Here is a 23,917-nt window from a genome sequence, read left to right as displayed (position 1 = left end):
CTAGCCATTTGCTACGGATACAAGTTGTCATTGGAATTGTGATACAAAAATTGAGAACACAGGCTCTAGCACTTTGTATAGTTCCTGGATCATAGTTATATAGTATCAATAGTATATAAGTTGCTGTTCCATTTATAAAGTCCAGTGAAATTAAAAAAAAAAAAGACTTGTTGGGGGCTAAATCATACACTGCCTTGAAAAAAATTGTACTGATTGTAATCCGTAGTGTGATCAACAAAGGGCCACAGAGATGTTAGGACAGGAGGAATGGGAGTGAGTACAGCGTAGCCTGATTACACAGGCTTGACCCAGTGTTGGGTGACTAGGTCATCAAAGTGTTCTGTTTAACTAATGTGATCATTCTCAAAGGGGCTTGATTGGTGTGAGCAGCCCAATACAGCCTCAAAGAACAGAGTCAGTGTGTGTAATGGAAAGATCCTTGGATTAGAAATCAGGAGACCTGGCTCCTTTCTGGGCATCAGGAGACCTGGCTTCAGCTTCTGGCTGTCCCACTGGTAGGAAACATGCCCAAAGTCACTCAGCTATCTGTTCTGGGCTTGGTGTCCTCAACCATAAATGAAAGAGTTGGAGATGTTCTTTAGTATCCTTTCCAGCTCCTAAAATCTAAGTTTCCAAGAAATCTGATTCTGGAGCTTTGATTTGGGCAGTTTAGGTCAACAAAATACAGATATAAGCAAAGTAAATATATAATGGATAAATTTTTAAAGAGAAGTAGACTATCTTGTTAAATATTTATTAGTAGTTGTAGTGAATGAAATTGACAGTTTATGAAACTTTCCAGACAAGGGATCCTAAAGGGATAAAAAAATGTAGTTATTGAGTATTATCTTTCAATGGACTGGAATTCACCCCAGGTAGACAAAGACTAGACCTCAAGGAAACACTATCATGATAATTTGGAAAGGAGTCTAAATACTTGAAACTGTTTAAAATGGTAAAACATGTAGAGATAGGAAAATAAATACATTTTGAATAATAATGAGAAATGAAGACATGAATGGCTTTGTTGGAAAATGGCTTTCATGCATGTAGTAGCAACTCCCAGTGTGCAGTTGCTTTGGAAGTGAAAATGTAAAATGATTTATTATTGTGGAGGGAGCACTCAGAGGGTTAGTGCACTTACTGCCTTAGCAGAGGACGTGGGCTTGGTTCCCAGCACTCACATCAGGCGGCTTACACATATCTGTAACTCCACTTCCAGGGAATATGTGGTATTCTTGTGGTCTCTGTGAGCACCACAAACACATGGTACACATGAACTCATACAAGGACACACACACACACACACACACACACACACACACACACACACACAGAAAGAGAGGGGGAGGGAAGGGGAGGGAGAGAGGGAGAGAAAAATGGGGAGAATGAGAGGGAGTGAGAGAGAGAGGATAAATGTTTTAAAATCATCTTTTTGCTCTCTGAGTATGTTCACGTATTTTACTGTATAGTGATGTCTGTCAGATCTTAGCTTCTCTGTGCTCATACCATAAACTGTCCTGGTGACAGTCTCCATGGTGGGCCTGTTTCCATACTAAGCACCAAATTCTTGAGTGGGAAAGAAATGTTAAGCTTTTATATTCTTGTTCTCATGGGATCATATTTTCAGAGAACTTGGATGATCCCATTTTAGTTATCTTGTTTAAAATGTAACTTTAAAAATGTACTTTTTAAAGAATAGTCTGTGATTAAATGATGCTTCTGATCCTATACATAAACTGTCAGTTGGAGAGGGACTTTTTAAAAGGATAATTTATTTTCAAGTTCTCCAAAGACCGAAAAATGGTCTGATGGATAAGAGAATGCATGTTTTGCTGATAGATGAATATTCACATTTATGTCTCCAATCAGTTATGTGATATTGTAAATACTGTTGTAGAGTTCTAGTCATAGAGGTAAAGATACAATACTGAACATTGGTCACAGTCAGCTTATGTATTAATACTTACTATCCTGTGGGATGTGTGCTAGTTTAAATAAGCAGGAAGGATGATTTGTGAGGAGGTCACTATCTGTTTTGGAGTATTCACCTGCCCTTTGGCATCTGACAAGAAATACTCTGTATAGGTCTGCTACATTTTCAGATTGTAGCTGGGGCAATGGACTAGAGTATGTTAAACACATAAGAAAGTCTGAGGTGGGCCGTGAAGATTCTACCATCTTCAGTAAGAGTGTGTGCTGGCCTGCTTCTTACACGATGGCTCCTGTTAACCATTACTGACAAGTCGGATCCACATTAAACACACATGATCTGTAGGCTGTTGACTCAGTTCTTTTAACTCAGAACCAAGTATCACTCACTCACTGTTTATGTCTCTACAATGTATCACAACACTAAAAGCTTAATGCCAGCAAATCTTGAGGGAACTTTTAATTATTGGTTAGAACATAAAGAGTGTTAGTAAATGAGTAGCCCTGGCTTGCAGCAGTCATCCATAATGTAGAATTAAGTGCATCTAGCTCTGTGGTTGGTAGTGGACTTCTGAGGACTGGACGGTCTGGCTGTGAGACAAATGTAGTAACAAAATGTTTGCGTCACTTGCGTTTTTTTCATAGTTTAAAAATTATAATTTCTCTATTAGTTTTATTCTGATATTGAAGCTACCAGTAATATGTTTTAAAGGAAGACTTATTAAACATTGAAAAGAGTTGGTGTTTTTTTTTTTTTTTTAGTGGTTGCAGGTCTTCAAGATGAAGAGTTGTGATTCCCAAAGCTAAGTTATGATTTTCCTTATATTTACAAAATGCATCGATAGTTGGTAGTATGGCAAATTCCAGTTTTCTGATCTTCTACATGTGAAGAAAAGAAAATTTATTAGTTTTCAACTTAACGTGAGTGATGTGCTTGAATTTTTCAGTTATTTCTAGTACCACTAGAAAAATTTACTGCAATTTTCTTTATTAAAAAGTAAATATCAAGCCAGCATATATATGCCTTTAGTCCCAACACTTGGGAAATAGAGGCAAGCAGATCTCTGTGATCTCTGTGTTCAAGGCCAACTTGGTTTACAAAGCAAGTTCTAGGACCATCAGGGCTATTAAAAAGAGAAACCCTGTCTCAAAAGGAAAAAAAAAAGTAGATATCTGTCTTTTGGAGCTAATGCTATCAAATACAGCTGTTGTCCAGTAAGGGGGGGACAGGAGGTTCTTCCTACTACAGGGTACCTTTTCAGTGGGTTCTCATCTTCTGAGATCCTCATGTTGTTGGTATCTTGTATATTATCAAGATAATAAAACTTGATAGGCATCCATGTGCTTTGTCAGTGTAGATATGTATAGGCATAGGTTTATGTTCCCCTGATTCTGCCCTCCAGGGCAGTCTGTGTTTGTTGTTTGAAAGCAGTTTTTGTAACATAACGCCTTTACCATCTCTGGTTTAAATGTGTGGTAGACTTGTGAGTCAGCATGTAATAGGTCCTGGTCTGGAGTTCTGATATCATGAGTCACTTCCTATATCATACTCTGAAAATTCAATCTCAAAAATACCACGTAATTTGAGACAAGGTAACTCGTCAAAAATGCTGAGTAATTTGGATTGCACTAGAAAATGAGTTATATTTGAGTCCTCTAGTAATGAAAAGTAAACTGAAGTCGAAGATGCAGAGGGATTAGGCTAGAGTTTGCTACTGTAGCATCAGAATTGTCTTTAGACATTGGCTCTATACCAGCTTTCTTCTGCTATGTTCCAAAGCAGATGTTAGTACATGGCTTCACAGTTTTCTCAGCCATGTTCCAGACTTTCTGTTCATTTCACAGTCCCGAGATTATAATTTTCTAACAAGCCTTTTATGACATTTCTATGTAAGGAAACAAAACAATATCAATTTCATTTGGGAGAATGATCTGCTGTAGGGAATAGTCACTATGTTCAGTAAATATTGACATTGCTAAGCAGAATGGTTGAGAGCATCGACTTTGAACGTGGCATGCCTAGGTCAAAGGGCTGTGTGCTAATTGTGTGGATTTGTTTTTTAAAGGTAAATAGTAACATGCACTCCATAGTCCTGTGAGAAGTAACATACAAATGTGTTCAAATGCCTGATACATTGTGTCCAAATGTCAAATGTGAATATTATATGCAGTTTTATCTTTGGGATTCCAGTATTACTAACTTTGGGACAAACACCCATTCTCTCTCCAGCAGAAGATAAATGGATCTGTGCCCCCACTTGAGATAATGCCAGTCTAAAATATTTTATAGATGGATAGCCAATCTTCATAGAAAATATGTCAAACATACTTTGAAAGATATTTATTGATGATCACTCATGCTGATTTTAGCTATCCAAGTCCTCCCTAAAAATCCTGAGGCTGGTGCTAAATTTGTTCATTTAGCCATAAGAGCAAGTGACTACTATGTTACCCAATCAGATGCCTTGGTCACTAACAGTTAGTATCAGGCATCACTGAAAGGATGTAAAATCAGAGTTCACTATTGTGGATGCAGAAAATAATTACACGACTTCAAGATCAGAGTACCTTAGGTTGATCTTCAAGCCCATGGCTTTTATGGGCTGAAGTATCTGGTAATCCAAGATGCTTTAGTGGTACCCGTCTATTAGTCTTGATTCTCTAGATGTGCTAAGTAAGATATGGGAAAGGCAGGGCGAAGAATGTGGCAACGATCTGACTCCAAATATACTTGTGTATGCTTTATAATGTGATATGTGAAGTTGCCTAACACAATAAGGAAGACATGATTTGTGAAGTAGAGGTCATTAATTACATGATCATTTTACTTAAGGAATTGTAATTCATTCTTCATAGCCTGCTCCTATGGATATGTCAACTGGTATTATATTGTGCCTTTTCCCTAAACACTGTTAGTGATATCTGTGGAATGTAAGTGAAATAGTGAATCATTCCACAAAACCATTATAACTGAGTTCTTACAATTATATAGTACATTGAAAATATGTATTTAATGACTTAATATTTTGATGGAAAATATATTACATATAAAACAGTTTTTTAAATAGAACTTTTAAGTCTTGAATTTTTCCTTCATTTGAGGCAGTCCATTTCAACTATAAAGTATATAACAGTCTGTGTCGTAGCCAAAACCCCCACCTTTCTAAGCTATAAAATACACAGAATTGAAAGCTGACACCTAATATATTCTTCATTGGTTACAGATGTTCAGTGTAAAGTTTTTTCAAGTGTTCATAGAGGGCAGGACAATGGACATTTGTGAGATCCAAGGAAAATCAAGTGAAAAGTATAACTCTGGGCAAATTTCTGATGGCTCTTTAATGAAAACTAATTTTCATTATTAAAAATTCTTTTCAACTTATTGTAATCATCTAATCATTTGAAAATATGAGGAGGAATCATAAAACTGCTGTGGAATTTAACACATCGAGCTCCTTCCAGAGGCAAAATATCTTTGCAATGTATAAAAGGGATCATTCATCAAAATCAGCTAAGAACTTGGTGTTAAAGTTTATCATGATATTCAAACAAATTGCAATAAACCAACTATTTTAGGCAACTATTTCTGGTATCAATGCTCCATGCCTGCTTTCAAGATCATGTTCTCCTCATTAGACTGACATTAGGAGTACAGCATACAATCTCTCCGGCTGGCTTTGAGTGTTTCAAGACTCCTATCCTCCTTTCTGAGTCGACTGATCTCAGTGCACTTCTGAAGTCAAAGCAGCCTGCTCAGGAGAACCTCTGGGGTTTGCACTTATATTACTGCTGCTCTGTTACCTGTAGAACTCATTATCCTCACCAGAGGCTAGCAAGTGAGCTACTCAGCAGGGAAAAAGAGAACAGAAGAATAACTCCTTTCCCCTCTCTATACTCCCCCTGGCAGGTGTGCATGCACGCGCGCGTGCACACACACACACACACACACACACACACACACACACTGCATGATGTCATTTCAAAAATATTTAAAAAAATAAATTCAAACATTGGATATAGCAACTGTATATCAGTAGTTTTTTAGTTTTTCTATGACCTATGTGGGCTATATTTAAGTGTCCATGGAATTTCATCCCCTGCACTTTTCTTAAGAAAATAAGCCTGTGTTAGCCCCAGTGTTTTGTCAAGGTTTTCTAGACATTTTATTTATTCACATGCTTGCTGATTACATCTATCTGGTGCCCATCACATGAATCATATAATGTTTACTTCTACAGGAGATTTCATTTAAAAATTGTATTTATTTGTACACAAGGCCTTGGCCATGAATTGGTCCTGCTCTCTGCCCCTTCTGAGTGCTGGGATTATAGCCATACAGCTCCAAGCCTGCTGTATGCAGTGCTTAGTATGGGGCTGAGGGCTTTGAATCTGCCTGGCAAGCACTGGACCAACCACACTACATCCCAGTCCTGCAGGAGATTTTAGAAGACACATCTGAAGAGGTTTATATCATATTGAGGAAACTGGAGCTTCATACAAAACATGTAATTTTTAAAGGAAGAAAACATTTGAAATGCACACAAACAAGCTATTTGTGAGAATGACTATACAGATGAGAGTAGTGAGCCTGAAGAAATCAGTCCCAGGAAGCAGAGTAGGGAGGTGGAATTCAACCAGGGAGAGAGCAGGCCACTGAAGTCAGGTCCATGCCAGTGAGCGTGGAAAGCCTGTGAGGGGCCTGATCAAAGCCTGTGTGAAGCAAGGCAGGTTTTGAAGCATATGAATAGACAAATGGTCAGACATCACATGAGCCCCTTAGATACTGGGATAAATGGTATACAAGATGTTTTACAAGATAGAGGTGGGATCGGGAGTGCCCAGAAAAGATGCCTGTCTGAGTGAAGAAAGTGGAACCACACCTAGGAACCAACCCTAGCACGCCTCTTGTCATCATGCTAGTTATCAAACCGTGATGGGATGGGTAGAAGAGACAGCATGAATCAACAGGATTTGTGACCTTCAAGTTTTGGGAAATCAAGGCAGAAAAAAAGCACCCAAAACTGAAGAACAAACAAACAAAAAACCCAGATCGCTGAAAATGAGGACCAGAGCAAAGGAGAGGAGGAAAGGTGCCTGATGGCAGCTATGGCAAGATGTAAGTGGTGCTGACATTTACGTGGTGGGGAATCATGGCAGCTGAAGGATGCTGCATTCCTTGTAACATGATTAAAATGTCCCGAACTTAGGATGATGATTGTACATTTCTGAATACATGCACAGAATTTATAAAAGGTCAAATGAGAAAGGCTATGGAGTAGATACCTAAAGTTACCTAAAAATGAAAGAGGAAAAGAAGAAAGAAAACATAGTCTGGGATTATCTCAGAAAAGTAAATGACTAACTGGGATCCAGTCAAGTATAGAGATGATGGTTGATGAGCATAAGCGTCTAAGAGCTGTGCTGATGCTGTGAGGTTCTTGTGCGAAGGGAGAGCAGAGCTGAGCCTCCACCTAACAGGCAGCCTCGTGCCTGTGCTCAGAGGGCAATGCGCTAATGGGTTTTACTTTTTACTTAGAGTTTATCTTTTGTTACACTCTTACCTGAATCTTGATCTAGAGTAACACGTCTGTAGAGATAAAATTTAGAGTAGTTTAGATGAGGTTTAGTGGCTTTCTTGTTGGAATTGTCAAGGATCATTTGTTTATGTATCACTGTTCTCCTTAAATAGAGCAAAAAGGGGTGTGTGTGTGTGTGTGTGTGTGTGTGTGTGTGTGACAGAGAGAGAGAGAGAGAGAGAGAGGGAGGGAGAGAGAGAGAGAGAGAGAGAGAGAGAGAGAGAGAGAGAGAGAGAGAGAGAGAGAGAGACCGTGTGTGTATTCATGCATGTGCCTATATGGTAGTTCATATGTTGTGTTTGCATTAGCTCAAGCTTATGGAGGTCAGATCCACATTTGATGTACTCCTCAGTTGCCTTCCACTGTGTTTTTCAGACAGGGTCTCTCAATGAAGCTAGGGCCACTGACTCAGCTAAGCCAGTGCTAGCAAAGTCCAGAGGGCCTCTTGTCTTTACCTCCTCAGTGCCAGAGTTACAAACCTATACTCCAGCATTTTACAAGCCTCTTTCCTTTCATCTGTCTACCTGTCTGCCTGCCTGTCTGTCTGTCTGCCTGCCTGCCTGCCTGCCTGTCTTTTCCCTCCCCCCTTCCTCCCTTCTTCTCTTCCTCCCTCTCCTCTCCTGCACACCTGCTAGGGTTATGAAATCAAGTCCCCATGCTTGCATGTCAAACACTTTACAGCTGAACCATCAAAACAAAATCATTTTTTGTTTTGAGTCTATTGTTCTTGTTGTCCTTGTTATTTTTTAGTAGGGACCCATGCATCCTAGGCTGGCTTTCAGCTTGAAATGGAGCCAAGGATGACCTTGAGTTACTGATTCTCTGCCACTTCAGACTGAATGCGTTGATTGTGGTTGTGTGCCACCACATAAGGTTTTTCATAAGGTTTTTCCTAGGAAGTGAACCTATGCTTTTGTATATGCTAGACATGTACTCCAGCAACTGAGCTGTTGTTGTTATAATTAGTGACAAATGACATACCAGTTATATTTTGCAGGCCAAAATAATTGAGGGGCCTACCAAGGATGAGACCTCTTTATGTGCAGAGAGACCACACGTATTTATATCTAATACATTTTGTTTTGTTATTTATGTTAGTATAGAATCTCTATGAAGGCTAGATCTTTAACTTTCATTGACTGGTCTTCATTTTTCCTGGTTGCTAAATGGTGGCAATGTTTTATCCAAGATACCATTTGTCAAATTAAAATGAAATACAATTTTTGTACAGTTAGAATGCATATAAAGTATTGAGGTTTCAACCATGAAATAAAAATATAAAATGCTAGAGAAACCATGCTTGTGGGTCATTTCACTGAATTCACTGAGAATGAAAAAAAGACACTTCTATGAAATAATGTCCTTTAGTATGAATCTGATGTCTGTGCTAGGGAAAGAAAATACGTTTGTAATTCTCTTTTGTGTTATTTCAGGGAAAGAGATAACAGCAGAAACTTTCATGGAGAAGTTGGATAATGGTGCCTTGCTCTGTCAGCTTGCAGCCACTGTGCAGGAGAAATTCAAAGAGAGCATAGATGCCAACAAGCCTGCCAAGGTAAAGTCTCCATGGAGAAGATGCTGCTAAAAGTTGGGTACTCCTTCCTGTGTGGAGGGTCCCCATGCAGATGAGAGGCAGGTTCTCCTGTATGGAGGTTTCCCAGTGCAGAAGACACTGTTGAGAGATGGATACTCCTCTGTAGAAAGTTCTCATGCAGAAGGCACTGCTGAGAGATGGGTACTTTTGTGTATCAAGTCCCAATTCAGAAATCATTGCTGAGAGGCAGATACTCCTGTGTAGAAAGTTCCTGTGCAGAAGGCACTGCTGTGAGGCAGGTATTCCTGTGTGGAGGGCCTCCATGCAGAAGACACTCCTGAGGGTCACATACATCTGCAGTGATTGTCTCGATGCAGAAGATACTGTTAAGAGATGGACACTCCTATGTGGAGGGTCCCCATGCAAAAGACACTGGTAAAAGACAGATACCCCTGCAGCTGGGGTCTCTGTGTAGACAGCCCTGCTAAGAGCAGGTATTTCTACAGTGACTAGGGAACTCTGTGAGAATTGGGTGTGAACTGCATGCCTCAAGGTCTGCAGTAACAACTGTGCACTGAAGCTAGTTTGTAATTAGGGATCATGTAGTCTCCTTTTTAATTATATAAATTATATACTCCTTTCAATAAGTGTAATTAAGTTAAAGCTTATGGAAAACTGATGCTGTTCGAAGAGGGCATTGTCTATAAACTGGCTCTATCTGAAACACTATCGAAAAACAGTACAGATTTAGCTGTGTCACTGGGCAATGCAATAAATCGAGCACTAAGTTTTACTGAATAGATCTTGTTTCCAAAAGTAGTTGTCAGAATACTGGCTTAATGTAATATAGTGTAATGTAATGTATCTGGAATGTTATTTTGGTGTGCTTTAATAAGTAGTATCTTTTTTTAATTGGATATATTCTTTATTTACATTTCAAGTGATTTTTTTTCCTTTCCTGGATCCCCCCTCCCTGAAAGTCCCATAAGCCCTCTTCCCTACCCCCAGTTCCCCAATCCATCCCTTCCCACTTCCCTGTCCTGGTATTCCCCTACACTGCTGCACCGAGCCTTTCCAGGACCAGGGGCCACTCCTTCCTTCTTCTTGGGCATCATTTGATATGTGAATTGTGTCTTGGGTATTCCAAGCCTCTAGGCTAATATCCATTTATCAGTGAGTGCATATCATGAGTGTTCTTTTGAGACTGGGTTACCTCACTTAGGATGATGTTCTCCAGTTCCATCCATTTATCTAAGAATTTCTTGAATTCATTGTTTCTAATGGCTGAATAGTACTCCATTGTGTATATATACCACATTTTCTGTATCCATTCATCCATTGAGGGACATCTTGGTTCTTTCCAGCTTCTGGCTATTATAAATAGGGCTGCTATGAACATAGTGGAGCATGTGTCTTTATTACAAGCTGGGGAATCCTCTGGGTTTATGACCAGGAGTGGTATACCAGGGTCCTCTGGAAGTATCATTCCCAGTTTTCGGAGGAACCGCCAGACTGATTTCCAGAGTGGTTGTACCACCTTGCAACCCCACCAGCAGTGGAGGAGTGTTCCTCTTTCTCCACATCCTCGCCAACACCTGCTGTCTCCTGAGTTTTTAACCTTAGCCATTCTGACTGGTGTGAGATGAAATCTCAGGGTTGCTTTGATTTGCATTTCCCTGATGACTAAGGATGTTGAACATTTCTTTACATGCTTCTCAGCCATTCATTATTCCTCAGGTGAGAATTCTTTAACTCTGTACCCCATTTTTAAGGGGGATATTTGGCTCTCTGGAGTCTACCTAGGCGAATTAGTTTTACTTTTTAATTGCTCAATTTTTTGGGGGGTCTTATTCTAATCTTTTTAGCTGTTGCCAAGATATTAGAAAAATACCATACTCAGTAATTTTGACTAAACAAGATAGATAATAGCTTTTCTAATTTTTAATATATAAGGGAAAGAATTAAAAACAAGGTTCAAAAGATGTTGAAAACAGCTTAAAAGGGGAAGACACGCACATACAGATTATAAATGGTTCCTGAACCTGTGGTAGGGCAGAGGTGCAGGGCATGTGTGTGTTTATTATCCAGCACTTACTTTTGATGTTTTATTTTTACACATATATAAATATATCTTTATTGTTTAGGGTTTTCTTTCAAATTTTTATTAGTATACATTTATTATCATACCAATGGATTTCACTATAGCACTTGTAAATTTTATAATTGTGTTCACGTTATTGTGTACTCCACCAACTCTGAGGCTCAGCAGTTTTTCTTCAAAGTGGTTCTGTGATGCTGTCAGTTAACCCAGTGCCTTCCAATCTCCATTACCATGAGTAGCACGTAGCTATTGTTAAGAAATAGACTGGAATCCCTGCCTGACCTGCAATCTGGTTCCCTACCAGATGCTTCCCAGTCACATTTCTCCAAAGTGACCCAGCGACCCATGCTCTGTGCTGCATGCTTGTGCATTTTCTTTTTACGGTTTCTCCCTCCATTGGAAGGTCGGAGATCCCAAGGGATTTGCACAGCTCCTCTGGCTTGAAAGCAGCCGCCAGAATGTAGTGCACACCCCTCCAAGTCCAGTTCTGATGCCCTTGCTGCAGTGTGGAAAGTGCTTCATAGAATGTTTACTAGCAGACACTTGTCCTTACGCCCTCATCTCCACTGTAATAAGACAAAGAGAAAGTATTATCCTGAAAGAAGGCCCCTTTGTACAGAAACTTTAAAGCAATAACCAAAGAGAAAAATGGCATTGTCACTAGGATTTATTTGCAGATGTTGGTAACATGCATTTTTATTGTTGTTAGGAACAGAAAGCCCAAGGCCCACAGTCAGGATCACGCAGAGGAAAACTACCTTGCTAAGAATACTATATAGTTCGGTCATTTCATTTGTTTTGGAAGATGTCTTTTCAAGCCAGAAGCAAAAATCCACAGAGTTGTAATTGTGCAACAGTGAGGTGTGAGATAGGCTTGTGCTAGTTGTTAATTGGCTGTGTCTGATGCTTAGTTTTATCTTTGATTTGGAATTAGTACTAATTGCTTATAATGTAGTAATTAAGAGCTCTGGATAAATATTGTATACCTTGCTTTATGAACGATGCATCATTTCAAAAGGTGAAAATCAAAATGGTTACTATTACTGTGGCCATTATCATTTTAAAGTATGTTTTCATTGAACTGTGAATGTCACTTCATCCACATGCCTTCCCTACATGAATGACAGTTAACAGATCCTTAGTGAATATTTTAGGCTAACTAGGAAAAAAATTAAGGCATTGTAAATATCCGTATTTAGCACAACAGCCTCTGTGAGCACATCTGCAGCCACTTGCTCTAGTCGTCATGACAGTGCCCAGACACTGTGGGGACTGCTGAGACCAATAACTGTTTACCTCTAAAGCTTCAACTTCTATAATAAAATTAGAAACAAAAATAACAAAATAAACATTTCTTGCAAGTTCACAAGAACTGCAGTGAGATTTTATACAATCTGGGTTTTCTTAATCCTAGTCTTTTTAGTTAAATATGATGTAAAATTTTACTGTAGCAGTGACAAATTTATTTTAGTCTACAAATATTACTCTGATTTTTAAAGAAAAGATTAAAATGTAGTATTGCTTCATTTCTGGTGCTCAAATGCCCAAATGAATCTGAGTCCATTTGCCACAGTAGTTTTTGGCTGAGTTTTCTTTTAGTCTTTGACAGAATTTATGTATTTCACAATGACTTCTGAAGTCAAAATAGCATATACTTTGCTGTGTGAACAATACAGCATTTTCAAAAGTCGAAAATCAAAATGGTTATTATCATAGTGGCCATTATTATCCATAGATATGTTTTTGTTAAACTGATTTTCAAGCCAGCTTCTCTCCACAGTGAAAACTGATACATAGGCGAGCCGGGGCACATCTGCCATCTCAGCACTTGAGCCATGGAGGCAGTAGGGTAAGGAGTTCATGGGCATCCTTGCTGTATACAGAGCTCAAAGGTATCATGTGCTACATGAGACCTTCTCCCAGAGAGAGGAAGGGAACAGGGAGGGAAAGAGATTGCTTAAGGTTGTACATTTTATTATTATTCAATCTAAGTCTATATTAAAGGATAGTTTAATAAAACACGAGTTTTAGCAACATATATAATATATATTCTACTATTATATTATTATATATAATATAGAAATATGAATTTTCCCAGAGGGAAAAAGACCTTTCCAATTGTTCATAAGTAATAACTGTACTATAGCATTATGTCTACTCTGTGCTTGTTTGTGTTATGCTCTCTGTATGTCCTGTGTGTGTGTGTGTGTGTGCATGTTTTTATATATGCATGTAAAAAATGAGTCTCTGTATGTGTGTGTGTATGTCTGTGTCTGGGTGTATAAGTGTGTGAGTGTGTCTCTGTGTATATGTCTGTGTACCAATGTGTGTTTCTGTTTGTATGTGTGTATGAATGTGTGTGCATATATGTGTGTGTCAGTGTTTGTGTGTGTCTGTGTGTTTCTATTTTCATGTATGTGCCTGTATATATGTTTGTGTTTGTGTGTATGTGTTTTTGTCTCTGTATATATATGTTATATGTATTTATGTGGGCTGTGTGTATATTATGTGTGTACATGTGTGTTTAGTGTCTGTGTATGCATGTGTTTTTGTATGTATGTGTATACATATGTGTGTCACTGTATGTATTTGTATGTGTACATGTATGTATAACGTATATGTCAGTGTATGTATGTGTGTCTATATATGATTGTGTGTGTGCTATGTATATACCTCTGTGTGTAAATATTTGTGTGTGTGTGTGTGTGTAACTGTGTATATGGTGATTATCCTGCATTTCATATTTCATACTGAGTTTAATAACAATGACAGTGACAATAGAACTGGTAAGCTCCTCCTAGGAATTAATTAATGAGAGCATATCTATAGTGATTTCTTCTCCTATCTTTAATTCCATCTTTTCATTTTCCAAGCATTAATTTTATTTTCTTTTTCAGGTTAATGGTTTACAGTTTTATAGTTGTGTAAGCATGTTTGAGCAAGTGCATGAAATCTGCTATGTTCATGGTTTAAGAATGCATGTGAATGTATCTGTGTTAAGAGTCATTTCATGCTCTTAATACTTGAAAGATAGTCTGGATATCATAGGCAATTTATAGATTTAATGTTTCTACATAGACTGAGAATTTTTCATATTTTTTTAATTGACTATAATTTCACTTACATTTCAAATGCTAAAACCTTTCCCGGTTTCCCCCTCCCCCCAAATCCCCAACCCCTCCTCCCACCCCCTGCCTCCAAGTATATGCCCCTTCACCTGACCCCCTCCACCTCCCCCATTTCCCTTTGTTGGGGCTTCTATTGAGCCTTCACAGGACCAAGGACCTCTTCTCCCACTGATGCCCGACCAGGCATTCCTCTGCCACATTTTTGGCTGGAACCATGTGTACCCCTTGGTTGATGTTTTAGTGTTTGTGAGTCCTGGGGCATCTGGGTGGCTGAAATCATTGTTCTTCCCATGGGCCTGTAAACCCCTTCGGCTCCTCCAGACCACCCTCCAACTCCTCCATTGGGGACCCTGTGCCCAGACCAATAGTTGGCTGCTAGCATCTGCCGACTGAGAAGTTTTCATGCCTGCTCTAGTTTGCTTAGACACTCTGCTCATGAAGAGTTGTATTCTGTAATTCCCTTCTCAGAACACCAACAGGTTCAGGTTAGACCAGCCTGTCAAGGTTGTGGTTCAGGTTAGAACCAGCCTGTTTAGGATGTGGTTCAGGTTAGACCAGCCTGTCTAGAATGTTAGCAGTTTTGCCTTTGCTTGATGGGTGATTTTCTCACATAGTATGGTTGTAATAGAATCAACATAATCATATGGTAGATATATGATATATTTGAGCCAAGTCTATAGCAGTTTAATGTAAAATTTGAATTAATTAGTATATGTATCAGAATGGGTCCCTCCATGTGTACTCTTTGGTTGGTGGTTAAGTCCCTGGGCACTCTGGGGATACTGGTTGGTTCATATTGTTGTTCCTCCTATGGGGCTGTAAATCCCTTTAGCTCCTTGGGTCCTTTCTCTAGCTCCTCTGTTGGGGACCCTGTGCTCAGTTCAATGGTTGGCTGAGGGCATCCCCCTCTGTATTTGTCAGGTTCGGGCAGGGCATCTCTGGAAACAGCTATATTAGGCTCCTGTCAGCAAGCACTTGTTGGCATTTACAGTAGTGTCTGGGTTTCGTAACTGTATATGGGATGGATCCCCAGGTGAGACAGTCTCTGGATGGTCTTTCCTTCAGTCTCTGCTCTACACTTGGTCTCTGTATTTTCTCCCATGGGTATTTTGTACTCTATCTAAGAAGAATAAAGGAAGGACCACACTTTGGTCTTTCTTCTTAAGCTTCATGTGGTCTATGCATTATATCTTGGGTATTCCAAGTTTCTGGACTAATATCCACTTATCAGGGAGTACAAACCATGTGTGTTCTTTTGTGATTGGGTTACCTCACTAAGGATGATATTTTCTATTTCTATCATTTGCCTAAGAATTTCATGAATTCATTGTTTATAATAGCTGAATAGTACTCTATTATATAAATGTACCACATTTTCTGTATCCATTCCTCTGTTGAGGGACATCTGGGTTCTTTCCAGCTTCTGGCTATTATAAATAAGGTTGCTGTGGACATAGTGGTACATATGTCTTTATTACATGTTAGAGGATCTTCTGAGTATATGCCCAGGAGTGGTATAACTGGGTCCTCCTTTAATACTAGGTCCAATTTTCTGATGTACCACCAAACTAATTTCCAGAGTTGTTTTACCAGCTTGCAGTCCCATCAGCAGTAGAGGAGTGTTCCTCTTTCTCCACATCCTCTCTAGTATCTGCTGTTACCTAAATGTTCAACATCCTTAGTCATCAGGGAAATGCGAATCAAAACAAATGCATTCATTCTTAACTTTGTAGGTGGCAATGTCCTGTTGCAATTTTTAAAGCTTGGGCATGCCTTTAAGCAAAGGTCAGGAGCCGGTATCCAAACCAAGTCATGTTACTCTTTGCACTCCTTCCTTATAGCACAGATTTTCTGTGGAAAATGCTTCTACATCTGACAGTGCACTTGGGAATGTGAAACTTGACTTATTTATCCAAATTTGGCAATAGAAATTTTGTAAATTTCAAATCTTTTATTTACCCGTAATAAGTTGTGAAACTGAAAGATTTTTCTAATGTATTAGATTGTCTTACATAGGAAGACATGTGGCTTTTGTATGCCTTATGATGATTCTAGTATTTCACATATGTTAATAATTCATTTTTGTGGTACTTGGGATTGAAACTAGGACCACTCACTCATCAGGAGTATGATTTGCCACTGAGTTACACCTTCAAAGCAAGTTTTCTCTGCTCAAAATATTTATTTATGTGTGTGCATGTGTGTGTGCATAAGCACATGTGCATCACATGTGTATGTGAAGGTTGGAGGTCACCTTGTGAATGTCAGGTAGGGGTCAGGGATTGATTGACCTCAAGTCATCGGGTGACATCAAGCTCCTTTACTCTCTGAGCCATCTTGCAGGCTGGCACACTTTATAGAAAGGGGATGGATGAAGACTGCATGATTTCACAGTGATCCAGGAGGGGCTGATGTTGGAGTACTGTATGTATATGAACTGGCCAAGAGCAACTGGAGGAGCTCACTCACGGCTTGCCGAAAGGTGAAGCTGGGGTTAGAAGTGAACTAATTAGTATTGACAGGATCTGCTCATTTTGAGGATTTAAAGTCTGTTTCTGCAGTGTTCCACAGCTGCATGCAGTGATTATCAGGTGAGTGATAGCAGCTAGTACTGTATACAGTGACTCAGCTCTGAGAATTAATAGAGAGAATGACTGCTGGAGACTCACCCAGTGGGTCCTCAGGAGACACTTCTGACCTGAAGTGAGGCTTTATTTCAGTAATTAGGAATCTTCCTTCCAGTTGCTGAAAGAACCATAGAGATGCGACTATGTGCATGTGTATGTATATGTGTATGTGTGATCCTGACTGTACTATAAAATGACTGAAAGCAGAAAACGAGAAGATTGTTTCTTCTCGGGATCCCTAATTAGCCATCTACCTAAGTACCATTTAATAACCAAGGTAAAAGTAGTTTGTGTGAAAGGGCAGGAGAGAGCCTGAGAATTCCAGTGCTCAGGTCAGTGTGTGAGGACAGTTGTCAAATCTGAGAATGTGTAACGATTGCCTAATGGTAACTGACAAGGAGATAAAAATATGGCATAGCCAGGTCCTCATTTTATCACCCTTTAGTAATTCGGTTCACTGTGAGCTGTAAATATTCTATAGCTATGATACATATGTTCATGTTATATTATACTATATCATATGACTGAAAATGTGATGGAAAGCTGGCCGAGGATGGGTACGTTAGGATCTCCTCTTTGGGAGGAGATTTCTGTGCATGTGGCTGATGATTAGGAGTAGAGGTGTTGTGAAAACCCTCACAACTCTCAGGACACTCAGCATGCATGGTAATAATGCAGTGTTCCGGAGACAAGACTCACAAAGCCATAGGAAAGTTAGTTCCATGCAGACAGTTCCATGCTGTGACTATGAGGATGGGGACATTTCACTGTGTGACTGAACTTAGGGAGCCTGTGAAACTAGAGTAGTGACCCCTGGTGGAGCTCTGCTCACCTACCTCACTCCGCCTTCTTTCTTGTTTGTTGCACACAGGTGGCAGCCTTCCCATGAGAACAGTCTTGCTAAAACAGAGAAAGGCATTAAGCCCCACCCCACCCCAACTTCTCTTTATTGTGAAGTGTGCTTCTAATGAGGTCTGTGAGCTGGGCAATGCCAGGAGAGAATTTTGAGGTCTACTCTGTGTTTATGAGAGCCCGCCTCCCAGAAAAGGGGAGAGAAAGAAGAGATGGGCTGGTAGCTGCAACATCTGTCCTAGAAACCTGCCTGAACTCCAGCGGAGGCAGGCTTGAGTGAACACTTGGAAAGGACCACCTCCTAGGAGGTGACACCAGTCCTGTCACAAGCCCAATTCACAAGCTGTTGCTTGATACTGTAAACATCTTCCATTAAAAACACATTGGACAGAAAATGAAACAAATTAACACTTCAGAAAACAGTTAACAATTCCAGTACCTTCTGAGTTGGAAACAAGTTAAACAGGTAGAGGTTCACAAATACATACACACAGACATACACACTAGCACTCACAGGCACATGTACACAAGAAAAAGCAGACAGACATACAAGCAACCCCTCCCCCAGGCAGACACACACACACACAGACACATGGGGCAGACATGTTAGCACACACAGGCACACACTTCATCTGTGTGACTTCCCAGCATTAGCAGAGTTTGCTCCTTAGCAGGAAATAAATCTACTGAATTTTTCCACAATGACATCATCTCTTCCCCATCAGGCCCACTTCCTGCCTTAACCACATTCAGGCTCATTGGCAAGAGAATCGAGTGTTTCCATGCTATCTGAGAACACTAATTTTAGTCACTGCTTTTATGGCAGGAGAATGTAGAATACAGTGTCAAGAAAAATAACTCTCCCCATATGGAAAATGAGAAATTAATTGTTTGAAAATGAGCTGTTTCTAAATGGAGAAATTCAAGGCATTTTAAACAAATCAATAGTGACTTTGCAAGCTATTTTGTAAAAAGAGGAACACGGAGATTTTTATAACGACAGCCTTTTATAAGTCAGAAAATTAAGGAAAAGAGGTATTTCTTCATTTACAAGTATCTGAAGATTTCTAGGTAATTTAAAATGTGAGTGCTCATGCTATTTTTTTTTGTGTGTGGTCCAGGGAAAAGGTTCTGTTACATCACAGAGCCAGCATGGTATTTTCAGATGAGGTAATTTACGGTGTGCCAAGCTTCCAGCTCCTTCCTGAGTTCTCTGGGGCTGTGGTGTGAACGCTTCCTTTGTCTCAGGCAGCAGCTTGGATATGCATTCTGTGTCATGCGTGAAGCTGTCTGGGATGCATGTTGGGCTAGTGTTGTTTCACTGGTCATGTCTAATTTCACACAGCACAGCCTGCTTGTCTGTTAAATGTATTACAATCATTGTCCCATATTAAAAGTAAATAGTAGAGTGATACATTGAAGGCAACTGGAGAAAATCATTTAATCTGGCATAGTCAGGACTGAGAATAGAGAATAAAATCTTCCAGGTGTGGAGGAAGAAAAACCTCTGTCTGAGGCTGACTTCAGGAAGCCTCCCAGTGTGCTCTGTGCCCAGTCTTGTGAGGGATGCTCAGGTCCTACATCCAAACGAGAAGCCCTCAGAGCTTCCTGTTGCACTGCTGGGGACAGTGGGTGAAGCACTGAGAGTCTCCCAGGATGCTGCTTTTAAATCCACGAAATGTCACAAACAACACAAGCCAAACCAACTTTTATTGAAATAGATTCTAGGAGCAGAAACTATCTTCACAGCAGTAACAACAAACACGAGGCTCAACAGAAGCAACAAAACTTGCCTTTTAAAACCTTAATTTGACATTAGTTGAGATAAAGTCTAAAGTTTTAATGCTGAGTAGGGAGTAGTATTTTCAGGTTTCTGCCACCTTTTATAGTGTAAACAAATCCTATATTTTCATTTAATAGGAAGACCCCTTTCATTTTACACCGGCAATGGGGGAATGGTAAACTTTGATTAGCGCTTACTAAAATAAAGGCAGTTTTGCTCATCTCATAGTCAGGGTCCTCCTAGTGCATGATGGGAATATTTTCAGGACTTCAGTTGGTGGGAAAGGCTATCAAGAATGTAATCATCAGACAGGAATTTACAGAATAAATGAGAACAGTTAGAGATCTAAAGAGGAAAAGATACATTTTTTATATTTTACCTGTATCATAAGTATTTAAAAATATATACATATATATATAAATGTGTGCATATATATATGTATGTATATTAAATGTCTATGTGCATGTATGGCAATGTAAATGTAAATATAAATGTTTATATACATGCGTGTATATATGTATATATATATGTCTACACTTGTATACTCATGAATATATATCTATGTATATATGTGCATGTGTACATATATTAAGAAAATATATGTTTTTAATATGTGTGTGTAAATGTAGATGTGTGCTTCTACAATAGGAAACTGGAACATTCTATCCTGTTATGATGTCATAGGAAAAAATCCCACATCTAACCCCATGTGACCTGTCGTAGTCCAGCAGTAACCTTGAAGATAAAGAGTAAAATCACAGCTACACAAGACTATGTGTATGAGATATATGCAAAACATAGTTGAGCATTTTACCAAAACTCAGTTCCTCTCAGTATACATTAACACTTCACATTTATGAAAATATTCTGAAATCTATGTAAAGAGCCTTAAACTTTCTGGGAAAGGATAATCATTATGTATGTGTTTATACTTATACATATGTGTGTGCACATGCATGTATCATTGTGTTTTTCTGAGTATGCACAGGTGCATTAGTATGTGTGAGTATGCATGCATAAGTGTGTGTACATATGTATGTGTGTTTGCACATATGTATATGCATATACATTTGTAAAGTACATGTTGGGTTGTGCACATGTATAAGTGTGTGCACACATGAGCATGAGTGTGCATGTGTGAGCATACATATATAAGTATGTGTGTGTGTATGAGTAACATTATTAATAGTAAATTGCGAATAAGAAACAGCTTGTATGTTGTTTCACATTCTCATGGTTGCCATTTTGATACTGTCTGAAGACTGAAGATCAGAGGTCACTCTCTTTGCACTGAACACCTTGTACATCAATAAAACAGTGAAGTTTTCTTAACTGGTTGTCGTATCAGATGACGATCTGACCATCAGGTCATTTAAAACTGAAGCCAGCCAGTCACTTCTTTGATCAGAATTCTCCAGTGGCTGCCTCACTGCTTAGAAATAAGGCAAAATCTTTACTAACACTGGAGCCCTTTAAACTTAGAACCTAACTGGGGCTATAGTTCTCTAGGTATATAGTGAGTTACAAGAATAAAAAGGGCTGCCCCTCCTGGATACTGAGTGAGGCCCCACTTTCCAGGGTCACCATCTTCCTCATAGTCCCTAGGAGCTAACCACTCCCATCTTTTTTTTTGGTGGGGGGGGGGACGGTTCAAGACAGGGTTTCTTTGTGTAGTCCTGGCTGTTCTGGAACTCACTCTGTAGATCAGGCTGGCCTTGATAACAGAAATCTTCCTGCCCCTGCCTCCCAAGTGCTAGGATTAAAGGCGTGCACCACCACTGCCCAGCACTCCCGTTTTTTCCTTTTTCTTTTTTTTTTCTTTTCCAAATTCTTTGTTTACATTCCAAATCCTTTCCCCTTTCCTGGTTCCCCCCCTCCCCATATGTTCCATAGGCCCCCTTCTCTCCACTCATTCTCCAATCACCCCCCTCCCTTTTCTCTGTCCTGGTAGTCCCCAACAGTGCTGGATCGAGCTTATCCAGGATCAGGGCCCTCTCCTTACTTCTTCATGGGAGTTATTTGATATGCTAACTGTGTCTTGAATATTCAGGGATTCTGGGCTAATTAATATCCACTTATCAGTGAATGCATTCCATGTGTGTTCTTTTGTGATTGGGTTACCTCACTTAGGATGATATTTTCCAGTTCCAACCATTTGCCTAAGAACTTCATGAATTAATTGTTTTTAATTGCTGAGTAGTATTCCATTGTGTAAATATACCACATTTTCTGTATCCATTCCTCCATTGAGGAATATCTGGGTTCTTTCTAGCTTCTGGTTATTATAAATAAGGCTGCAACGAACATAGTGGAGCATGTGTCCTTATTGCATGCCGGGGAATCCTCTGGGTATATGACCAGGAGTGGTATAGCAGGGTCTTCTGGAAGTAAAATGCCCAGTTTTCTGTGGAATCACCAGACTGATTTCCAGAGTGGTTGTACCATCTTATACTCCCCCCAGCAGTGGAGGAGTGTTCCTCTTTCTTCACATCCTCGCCAACACCTGCTGTCTCCTGAGTTTTTAACCTTAGCCATTCTGACTGGTGTGAGGTGAAATCTCAGGGTTGTTTTGATTTGCATTTCCCTAATGACTAATGATGTTGAGCATTTCTTAAGGTGCTTCTCCGCCATCCTAATTTCTTCAGGCGAAAATTCTTTGTTTAACTCTGTACCCCATTTTTAATAGGGTTATTTGGTTCCCTGGGGTCTAACTTCTTGAGTTCTTTCTATATATTGGATATTAGCCCTCTATCGGATGTAGGGTTGGTGAAGTTCTTTTCCCAATTTGTTGGTTGCCGTTTTGTCCTTTTGATAGTGTCCTTTGCCTTATAGAAACTTTGTAATTTTATGATGTCCCTTTGTTCAGGCCTCTGTTGAATCTTTACCTGACCAAAGACCATTCCTCTTACTGATGCCCAACAAGGCCTTCCTCTGCCACATTTTTGGCTGGAACCATGTGTGCCCCTGGGTTGATGGTTCAGTCCCTGGGAGTCTTAGGGCATCTGGGTGCCATTTTTCAGCTTTACTGAGGTATCACTAGCAAAATTTACACATATTTGTGACTTTCAATATAGAGCATGGATCTGTGTACACACTGAATTTTTAAATCAATATGACTAACATTAGCAACATATTCCTTACTTCAATGAGAATGTGGCAGATTCTTTTTCTTCATGATTTTCGAATATGTAGCCTATTATTAACCATGCCAGCCTGTCAACTCTCTGTCTTGTACTTCATGTTCTTTTAGCCATGTCTCCTAACATCATTCTCCTCCTCCACAGGCATCAGGGCCCTGCCTTCTCACTTTTATTTTTAATAGTTTGGCTGTTATTCCAAATATTAGAGATGTTTTTAGTTTAAAGTAAAATTCTATGTTAAGCTAGCTCGTCAGGGTGGCGCATCTTCATTAACAGATTTTCAGCAGCACAAAGACCACCATAGAGTCTGCCATACTACTCATGATTTTTGACAGTAAATAATAATGTATGTCCATCAACATAACATCATATAGCATAGTCTCTCTGACCTTAAAATCCTAAGATCCATGTGTGCCTACTGTTGAAGATTTTTTAAAAAATAAATTTTCTTGTGTCTACATGCATGTCTGTCTAAGTGTATGTTGAACATATGAACATATGCACATTTAGGTAACCGGAATTAGACAGTTGTGAGTACCTGCTGTCTTCATGGTTCATCAGCAAGTGCAAACCACTGGGCTACCTCGCCAGCCTCCCCGATCATTTTTCATTGTCTTCCTAGCGTTGCCTATTACAGATTGCTATGGAGTTGGTCATGTGGCCTGTGTTCTGATTAGCATCTCTCCCTTAGTGCAAGGCTTTAAATTTCTCTCCATGCTCCTCCATGGCTTGAGAGCTTATTTCTGCTAATCGCTGATTAATATTTAGTTGTCTATCCATTCAACCACTTAATTTCTTACCCCAACTCCTGAATCCATCTTGGTTCCCTCCTTATGAGTAATTATATATGAGCTTTTGTAACTCCTGGTAGGGTCTTCAGCAGGCAGGCGTTCCTAACTCAGCAACACTCCTTTATTGCCTATGTTTCTTTTAGGCTTAAAGTTTGAGTCTAGATTTGATCTTCATTTCCCTTATCTTATATCATAACAGAGATTGCTCAAAGTAACTAAAAAGATCCATGTGTTACTTAAGTCTAACTTTTAGTGTTTTATTAATTCTTTGGACATTTTCTTAAACCATGATTTTAATTTTTATGATACTCACCCCAACTTCTCCCCTTTGCTCCTCCCACCTCTCTACCCTCCAAATTTGTGACCTCTCTCTTTTTTTTATTTGAATAACTCATGTGTCCTAATTTAAGTTGTCCATATGCTTCTGGCTGTGGGATATCACACTAAAGCATG

General features: G+C 39.5%; 1 protein-coding gene across 2 annotated transcripts in view; it reads left to right on the top strand.

Annotated features, from left to right (window-relative positions):
- The window catches only part of Gas2 (growth arrest specific 2), a 125,789-nt gene that overhangs the window by 29,416 nt on the left and 72,456 nt on the right, over positions 1-23,917 (top strand). For both annotated transcript variants that reach the window (XM_052161825.1, XM_052161835.1), the window contains one exon: positions 8,942-9,063. In XM_052161825.1, the coding sequence (XP_052017785.1) occupies positions 8,942-9,063 (122 nt within the window). The remainder of the gene's footprint in view (positions 1-8,941; positions 9,064-23,917) is intronic.

This window comes from Apodemus sylvaticus, chromosome 1 (genome assembly GCF_947179515.1).
Source record: "Apodemus sylvaticus chromosome 1, mApoSyl1.1, whole genome shotgun sequence".
In the NCBI taxonomy this organism is placed as follows: Eukaryota; Metazoa; Chordata; class Mammalia; order Rodentia; family Muridae; genus Apodemus; species Apodemus sylvaticus.
Note: the sequence above shows the minus strand (reverse complement) of the source record. Positions and strands in the feature narration are given on the sequence as shown.